At 37.0% G+C, this 9,556-nt stretch overlaps 1 protein-coding gene across 2 annotated transcripts in view; it reads left to right on the top strand.

The window, feature by feature from the left end:
* LOC106473748 (ADAMTS-like protein 1) overlaps positions 1 to 9,556 on the top strand; it is a 38,759-nt gene that overhangs the window by 20,478 nt on the left and 8,725 nt on the right. The window contains exons 8-12 of one of the 2 annotated variants that reach the window (XM_022403178.1): positions 643 to 853; positions 3,365 to 4,307; positions 4,723 to 5,378; positions 5,739 to 5,954; positions 7,244 to 7,426. In XM_022403178.1, the coding sequence (XP_022258886.1) occupies positions 643 to 853; positions 3,365 to 4,307; positions 4,723 to 5,378; positions 5,739 to 5,954; positions 7,244 to 7,426 (2,209 nt within the window). The remainder of the gene's footprint in view (positions 1 to 642; positions 854 to 3,364; positions 4,308 to 4,722; positions 5,379 to 5,738; positions 5,955 to 7,243; positions 7,427 to 9,556) is intronic. The other variant, XM_022403183.1, reaches the window with a different exon arrangement.

Here is a 9,556-nt window from a genome sequence, read left to right on the forward strand (position 1 = left end):
TTATTATTACTTCTCTCCTAGTGGGCCTGTTATTCAGCCATAGAAATAACGTTTGTTATTATTACTTCTCTCCTATTGGGCCTATTATTCAGCCATAGAAATAACGTTTATTATTACTCCTCTACTATTGGGCCTATTATTCAGCCATAGAAATAACGTTTATTATTACTTCTCTCCTAATGGGCCTGTTATTCAACCATAGAAATAACGTTTATTATTATTACTTCTCTCCTAGTGGGCCTGTTATTCAATCATAGAAATGACGTTTACTATTACTCTTCTCCTAGTGGGCCTGTTATGCAGCCTAAAAAATAACGTTTATTATTGCTTCTTTCCTAGTGGGCCTGTTATTCAGCCACAGAGATAACGTTTATTATTACTCCTCTCCTAGTGGGCCTGTTATTCAACCATAGAAATAACGTTTGTTATTATTCCTCTCTCTTGGGTTTTCACGTCTTGTATTTTCACTTCAAAGAAGACATAATACTCAAAAAACTTCTCAATGACACGACTTCTTTTGAATAAATTATGGTTGGAGGGCGCTGCTTATCAACCACTTAAAATGTTAAACACTATTAATAATATTTTTTCTCTTATTTGTTCCGTTTAGGTCCCATAAGTGTTTTTTTTTTTTCTCATAAGGTGGAACGTGTCCGACTTCTCGGTCTGTTCTAAGTCATGTGCGGGTGGTCTACAAACTCGGACAGTCCAGTGCATACATGAAGTGACCCGAGGAGCAGCAAACACCCTAATAGTGGCAAACAACCTGTGTCCACAGCCTCCACCAAGAGTACAACAACTCTGTAACGTTAACGACTGTCCCACCAGATGGCGTGTGGAACAATATAGCAAGGTAAATGTGTCTTTTTTTACTTATTTCGAATATTCGCGCAAAGCTACTCGAAGGCTCTTTGCGCTAGCCGTCCCTAATTGGATGGAATGCTACTAGTCAACAGCATCCACCGCCAACTCTTGGGATTCTCTAATCGAATAGTGGGACTTGACCGTCACTCTTATTATGCACACGCAGTTCAAAGTGCGGAGTGGTATTTTATGGCAACCAAACACGAACCATGGATTCAGAATTAGGGAGGTTAACCATCAGGTCACGCTAAGCCCAGTAAATTAAGTGGTAAACACAATGCTCCTGAAATTTTAGATATCTAAACAGGATATCAAAATAAACAGATCTACATATCAAGTATCTATCTATATATATGTATATTCCACGTATGCTTACCCCGCGTTATTTCCAACAGGTGACGTTTGCAAATACGCAGTAAAGTAAAACTGTGCATTAAACTGGAAATTTCAGTATTTATATTGTCTGGGACTCGTTACAGATAACTTGTATCATTGTGTCAAAAGCCCAATATGTTTTGTCTGGGACTAGTTACGGAACGGTAACTTATATCATTGTAATCACTAGCCTAATTTATGTTGTCTGAAACATGTGATGGTCTTTAATAAATTACTGGTCACGTGCCAAGGTTAAAGGAGATACCTAATGATGTTCATGTTTACAAAACAAGTTTGTTTGTTTTGTTTTAGCGCAAAGGTGCATTGGGCTATCTGTTGTGTCCACCGCGGGGAATCGAACCCTGGATGTTATCGTTGTAAGTCTGTAAACTTACCGCTGATCCAGCGGGGGACGACCCGAACAAAACAGATTTCTATACAATGTATGGTAACAATACAGTTTTATTGAGTATATTCAGCTATTAAAGTTTCCGGGCAATATAAAACCTGCCCCCAGTAGCACAGCGGTATGTCTGCGGAATTACAACGCTAGAATCCGGGTTTCGATACCCGTGGTGGGCAGAGCACAGATAGCCCATTGTGTAGCTTTGTGCTTAATTACAAACAAACAATATAAAACCTGTCAGTTTCGCGGAATTGAACCAACACAAAATACGACTAAAGTCTCCACATGGTTATCCCCACCCCACTACTGTAGTCTTTTTGGCGTTCATGGTAATCATATACGTTATTGTATATGACTCTCGTTCGGGGGTGGGTGGGAGGTGGTGGGTGGCCTTGTGGATAGCGTGTCAGACTGTGGATCTGAGAACCCATGGTTCATGTCTCACTACCGAAACAAATGCATTCCACACGTTGGGGCAGTGAATGCATTACAAGAGTGATGGTCAAGTCCCATTACTTTGTTAATGCAACCCAAGTGTTGGTGGTGGGTGCTGTTGACTAGCTGCTTTCCCTCTAGTTTATCAGCTAAAACTTATTTACAGTTAGCACAGATATCCCTTGTGTAGCTCTGGCTCTGCACGAATATCTGAACTAAATAAACAAACCCTCTAATAAGCAGTTCTAAATTACAGACATATCTGAATGATAGAATATCTGACCTGGCCGTTTAACCCATAAGATGCTGTTCAAGATGGGTCTGTCATAGCCTGGTGGTTGGGGAGCTCGACACACTATTTGTAGATAGCAGGTTCGAAACTAAGTGATGAAAATACTGGCTCCTTCAGTCTTAAGAGCGTTATAATGTGATGGTTAATTCCACTATTTATTAGTAAACTGTAGTCCAAGAGTTAGCGGTGGTGCGGTCAGCCGGTTGCCTTCTCTATGGTTGGCAGTTTAAAATTGAGGACGGCGGCAGATAACCTTGGTAGCTTTGCCATAAGCAAACAAACAAGCAAACCATTCAGGTTGAAAACATCAATATTTAATAATTAAGCTTGTGACGATGAACGTTGCTGATATCTATATTGCATGGTTTCATGTTACATTTGTTTAGATTTGAACTACTGAGAAATATTCCACATAGACTGGGAGTATATGCGTATTATTTGTAAGTAGTATCCACGATTGTTTTTTTTTTTCTTCTTTATTATCTTTGGTATTTATTCGGTTTATTCGTTATTTATTCAATCTTCCAAGTTTATTATGTGAAGGTATACATGAGTAAGTTTAATTTTTTTATATTACTAGTTTTTAAGCCCCCTCGTGGTTCAACAGTCTGCTTGAGAGTTTATGACGCTACAATTTCGGGTTTAAAAATAATGGCCAAAATTAGAAGTAATTCCTTTTTTTCTGCTTTGAAAACATTTAAGTGCGAGAATTTGAATGTATAAAATCTGAAATAGGCTTCTTTTAATTAAAATTTCATTGTACAAAATTATTAAAACGTCCGTATAGTTACAAACAGATCAGATAAAAATGCTTTCAAGAACAACAAAACATCTTATTTTTGAAGAATTCATCAAGTTGACGATTGAAGACAAGTTTCGTGATGTAACATAAATCCTTGAAATTTTTCTAAAATAAAATATATGCATATCAAAATTTTAAATTTATTTTTTTTATTTTAAGAGTTTTGCTTTCACATATTTTTTTATTTTAGTGCTCTCAACGATGCGGTGGAGGAATTAAGACACGGAAAGTCAAGTGTGAGAAAGAGTTAGCATTCGGTCGTATTGTTAGCCAACCAACGTCAATGTGTCCTAAAAAACGACCACGATCTGAGAAACCTTGCAAAGTAAAGCCATGTGGTAGTGACACAGGGAAAACACCTTATATCAAAACATCTGATCAGAATTACGTCCAGAAGAATCCTACTAAGAAACTTAAATTAAGCATTGGAGGTCATGCTGTTTTATTTGAAGACACTAGCGTTAAGATTCGATGCCCAACACGAAATTTCAATAAATCACTAATCGTGTGGTACAAGGACAAAATACGGATTGAAAAATCAAGGAAATTTAAAATTTCGCGAAGAGGGTCACTGAGAATTCGTCATCTAACTTCTGACGATAATGGGAAATATTCATGTGCAGCTGGCCCGGCTAAAGCTAATATCACGCTTCTAGTCAAGCCAATTCCACCAGGGTATGGTCGTTCGGATGAAGACAAGACAGTTGAAAGACCAGATTTCGATCTTGATTGTAACAATGCAGTCTGTTTGGACGGAAATTCCCGAATCAGTTCAATTGAGTCCAACAAGTTCATTCAGCAGAACCCGAAACAAAATGTTCATTTAAAAACTGGAGGTTATGCTTCACTTTTTGATGGTACAAAGTTAAAGCTCAGATGTATTAATCAACCAAAAGGCAACGCTCTTATAGAATGGTACAAAGACAAAAATAAGCTACAATCAAACAAGAAATATACCATAACTTCAACAGGGAAGCTAAAAGTGAAAGAGTTAACGAAAGAAGACAGTGGGCGATACACTTGTTTAGTGGGTCCAATGAAAAGTGACATATTTGTTTCAGTGAAATCTTCCCCACCTGGATACGGAAGATTTGATGAAGACAAAACTGTCGAGCGTCCTTTCTTTCCATTAGGTTTGTGGATGGTTTTAAATTCTTAAACATGAAATATATTATATTTAATGCAATTCTTTTGTTTTAAATCAGGTTCTTGTTTTTAATTCCCTCACAAATATCTATATTTAGGTACCCCGGTGGGAAAGCGGTAAGTCCTCGGATTTTCAACGATACAATTAGGGATTCGATTACCCTAGGTGAACACAGCAGATAGCCCGATGTAGCTTTGCTATAACAAAACACACAGACACTTGTAAAAAATATGTTTTTTGCTTTTTCTAAACTATAGCATATATCTAATGCTTATGGATTGCTTTGAGTGAAACGAAATTTTGTAAGCACTGTGTTAATTCCATATTGTTCAGCTTTAGAATAATTCTTATAAAATGTAAAGAGGTATGTTAGTTATAAAAAAATGTTTTATTACTTGAAGGTGAGCAGCTAGGGAACGTAGAAGATGCCAACTACAGCCATGAAGATAGAGATGATGCCTTGAAAGGCAATGAGCATTACAATCATAATTTTTTTTCAAATCGTCCAAGGTTTCACAAACCTGGATTAAAACAAACCAATCGTGAAAAGTCTAAGACCCGACAGCGAGGAAAATTTCGGCCTACTAATCCTTTGAGATCAAAAACCCACATATTTGCCTCCAACCCATCGCCTGCAGATGACATGCCACATCCCAAAGTGCTCGATACCTGGGAATATCAACACGGCAGCGCCCTCTTTTCAGACCAGGAAAAGGATGATCTCAATGCCGGTACCCCCCACGGTGGCCAAGGCATCCCCGATTCTCCACAGGAGGAAGAGGGTGACCAGTTACGCTCAGGGGCGGCCAGCAATCACGCCCTACCTCATCTTCAGCAGCTTTTAGTCAATCTAAGGCAAACATTAAGAGGTGATTACAATGGATTCCCTATTGATCACGCTGAAGAAGAGCCAACAACGCCAGAAATGATTAGTCCAGTTGGACCTTTAGCCAACAGTGTTTTCCTAGGAAAGGGAAACCCTGAGAGTTTGAAATTTGACTGGGATGTAACTGAATGGTCAGTCTGTTCTCACACGTGTGGGGGAAACGGTTATCAGGTAAAAGTAATTTGTACTTTTGAGTTTTGAATACGAAAAAGAGCGGGCTTTTTTCAAATTGATGTCTTAATTTTATACCGTATTTCAATGACCATTAAGACTTAATAGCTCAAATTGTTAGAACATTTTTGCAGGATTAAGAAACATTAGGTTCAATTCAACTCGAGGTTTCTTTTTTGTTTGTTTTTTCACAAATCTACTGCAACCAATTTGAGCAAACTTTTAAATATTTACTGCGTCACTTGAAATAAAAAGCACTTTCTATAATTTGAATTAATTATAGTGATTACTTTATGAAGAGTGTTTTAAGATAATACGGTCTCTGTTATAGTGAAAATAATATTTTTTACCTCATTTCAGGTTCGAGTGAGCCAGTGCGTTGTTCGACTGAACAACGTCTCCAGGAGCGTTGAAAATAATATTTGTGCTGATTCAGGACTCGACCCTCCATTGACAATCCAGAAGTGCGGGCTAGAAGAATGTCCACATTGGGAAACTGGAGCTTGGTCAGAGGTAGAGGAGGAACGCTTCTTCAGTGGGGAAACTACATCTCAAATCTCTGGCAAGGCACAGGAGGTTAAGACGTGTATCTTTGGGAGAATGTACAGCAGCCTCACTCCCTAGAATGAGGCTGAAACTCTCGTTCTCATAACTGTCAATAATAAAAACTTTATCCGTTGAAATAGCCTCTTTACCTTGCATGGGAAAAAATATAGTCTTTCTGCATGTTTAGTGTTATTTTTATTAAGTAAATGAAAGTTTAAGTCGGATTTCGACTTAATGAACAGAAACTACGAGAACAAAATGTTAAGTTTGTTTATTATTATTATTATCGAAAGGGCATCGGAAGTATATTTACATTGATTGGGCTCGGAACCACAACAAAACATCACCAGGTAAAAAAAAAGACAGTATCTATCAACACTTACCAACGCATGCGCTTTAGAGCGTAAATATTACGAGGCATGTGTTTTGAAGTAACTTAATTTGGCTTATATAACGCAAAGTAATCAGTATAAAATTTGTCTATATATATATATTTAATCGTTGAACCTAAAACCGAATCTACTCAAATATTGTAATTCTAAAGTAATTGCTTCACTGCTCACCCTTGTTGTTTATTGCCACTTGCGATACAAATGGACACCAGAAAATAAACTTCGGCATAGTACAAAATTACAAACGTCTACAGACAGATTATTGTCGAGCTCTGAAAATGCGTCAAAGTAAGGAAACTATTTTTGTTATGCACTCATAAGTAAGTATTATACGTGTGTTTCATCAATTTGTAGGCCTTTTGAGTAATATTTGAGCGCATACATAATATAAAATTAGCAAGGAAAAGCCCCAGCGCCATCGCTTGGCTTAAAACTAATCTAACAGTGACAATACTTTACCGTCAGGTAATATTGATGGGCGTAACATCATTCAGCAATAAAGATATTCAAAAGAAGCTTTAGAAAAAGAAGAAAAAACTTTACCGGCTTCACCTATCCCACCAGTTCTGGCACCTTGTATTTGAACCATTTCAACTGCTCTTCCTACCCCTTATTCATTTTGTAGTTCATCTAGCTACAGTTATTATTATTATTAAATTCCTTACAAGTCACTGAATAAAATGCTCATTTCAACAACAGTTTCATATTTACTTGGGAATTTTAAAAAATGTTTTAAAACTATTCATTTCCAAGTTTGGTAATCATGTACGCCAATAAATAAACAAACAAATAAACATTGTTAGTTCTTAGTTCTAAATCTGTGTAATTTTATTTGTTTGTTTTTATGCGAAACTTATTTTTTTTTTAGATGTTTTTGTCTTAATGATCCTCGTAAGATTATTAAATCAAAAGGAATTAATTTTTCAGTGTTCTGAAAGTACCTGTTTTACTTGGAACACTGCATACCAGAAAAGAGATATTTTCTGTCGCCTACCAAATGAAACTGAAGTAGATGGGGTTCGTTGTGAAGAAAGAACACGACCAAGGCGGAGAAGAGAGTGTTACAATGATCAATGCAGAGGTGTCTGGAAAGTTGGAGACTGGTCAGAGGTAATAGTAAAATGCGGTTTTTAAAACTTCAGAAGCGAATAACAAAACAAAAAAGAAGAAAAAGAAATTGTTCAAAACTTAGGTAAACAGTTAACGTAAAATTCCGATAAAAGAACGTTTCTTTAAATTTTATTATTAAAATTATTTCACAAAATTCGAAAGGCAATTTCTCTATTCATCAAAATAATGTGTTTCTGGAACTCTGAAAACAAACGTAACTCTTGAAGCTTTGTTCTCAGAATACTTTTTCTGTGTTACAATATATCACTTTCCTAAACCTTAACGAAAATATTCTGATGAACTGTATAAGCAATTAATCTTTATTGTGAAGAAAATAAAATTATATTTCTGAAACTTCAGGTGAACAAACTGTAAATTCAAGTTGGAATGCATTAAAAAGGAAGCAAATTCTAACAACCTCGTAATTTAATTAATCGTCTATTTATTTACAGTAGTTAGTTAGTTATTTGCAGTTAGGGATAGTACATCATACTAACATAGTCTACAACAAATGAATATATACACTTCTGGTTAAGATGTTTGCATACTGTTCTGTATTGATGTTATTGCCTACATGCATGGAGGAGTAATTGAGTAAATGCCCAAATAGTGACGGAGAAAGTGGCGTATGATCGGACAAACAGGTACGAGTTGTTATTATGGTCTGTGTGAGCTGCTTTGAGCATATGTGCGTCAACACACACACACACCTGTTTTGTATAAAAGGGTGTGCTTTTGGTATAATCTTTTTTGAAACATATCAACGCTTTGATCAGACAATTTCTCTGTACTTGGTGTAGAGTCATGCCTCGTCACGTCCCAGAAGTTATAAGGCGTCAAATTGTTCAACTGTTCAGAAATGGTATGAAGCAAACGGAAATTGCCAAAACAGTAGGGTACCCCCAGTGTACTGTATCCAGAATCATGAACTGTCATCGGACTACAGAAACCTTTGTTTCAGGAAGGTCTACTGGTAGACACTGAAAATATATTGCCTGAGATGACCGTGTTTTGATCAGGTTAACACATCAAGGTCCAAAGAAGTCTTGCATCACCATAACGACAGAAATGGCATGAATACATTCATTCCAGGGTAACCAGAAGAACAGTGAGTAGGAGCCTCACCAAAGAAGGTTATTTTGCAAGAAACACTATCTGCAAACCGATATTACCTAGAATATACCGCCGTCACCGTGTTACTTGGACAAGACAGCATGTCAACTTACAGTTACTGTGGACATATTATCTTTTCAGATGAGTCCTGTTTCCGGCTTGTTAACGCTGGTGGCAGGATTCGTGTTCGTCGTTTGCCTGGAGAAGGGATTATTGAAGACTGTCTTTCCCACAAAGAACACACAGGAGGTGGCGCAGTACATGATTGGGCAGCTATTCATCATGGTGGAAAAACTGCTATTCATATCCTCCAGGGAAATGTCAATGGTACCTTCTACATGCATCACATGGAAACGATATTTCTGTCATATGCTGGGGCAAGGTTTGGTAATAACTTTGTGTTCCAGAATAACAATACCACTGCCCACAGTGCACGTATTGTACAGGATCATTTCGACCAGGAGGAAGTTACAAGATTGCCATAGCCAGCAAAGTTTCCAGATTGTAATCCCATTGAGAATTGTCGGGTAGAAGTTAGCCAGAAAATTGCTAATCACGACTCTGAACCAACTACTGTAGCTGAGTTGCAGTGCTTTCTTGTGACAAATTGTGATAAAATCATAGTGGATTACATCAATAACTTCATCAACAGCATGCCACGTCGCCTTACGGGGGTTATTAGAGTAAGAGGAGGACCAACCAAAGACTGAATGCTCAATATAGACTGATATAATGTTACAGACGCTATTCATAGTAATTTGCTGTTATAATTTGTCAATATATATATATATATGTTTTGATAGGGTTTTGTTGCAATAGATGAAATGTTGAATTACCCATCTTTCTACAGGTGTCTGATAAAATTGTTTGCTTTTCTAATAAATCGTTCATGATGTCTATAGAACCTGTCTCATTATACAATTTGTCTCTTTCTACAAATGTATATGTAGATGTTTAATATAACATGCATTTCTCAGTTTGACAGCGCTAAGTGTATTTGTATTCTATCTTAATAAT

The sequence above is a fragment of the Limulus polyphemus genome, unplaced genomic scaffold (genome assembly GCF_000517525.1).
Source record: "Limulus polyphemus unplaced genomic scaffold, Limulus_polyphemus-2.1.2 Scaffold134, whole genome shotgun sequence".
NCBI classification, from domain to species: Eukaryota; Metazoa; Arthropoda; class Merostomata; order Xiphosura; family Limulidae; genus Limulus; species Limulus polyphemus.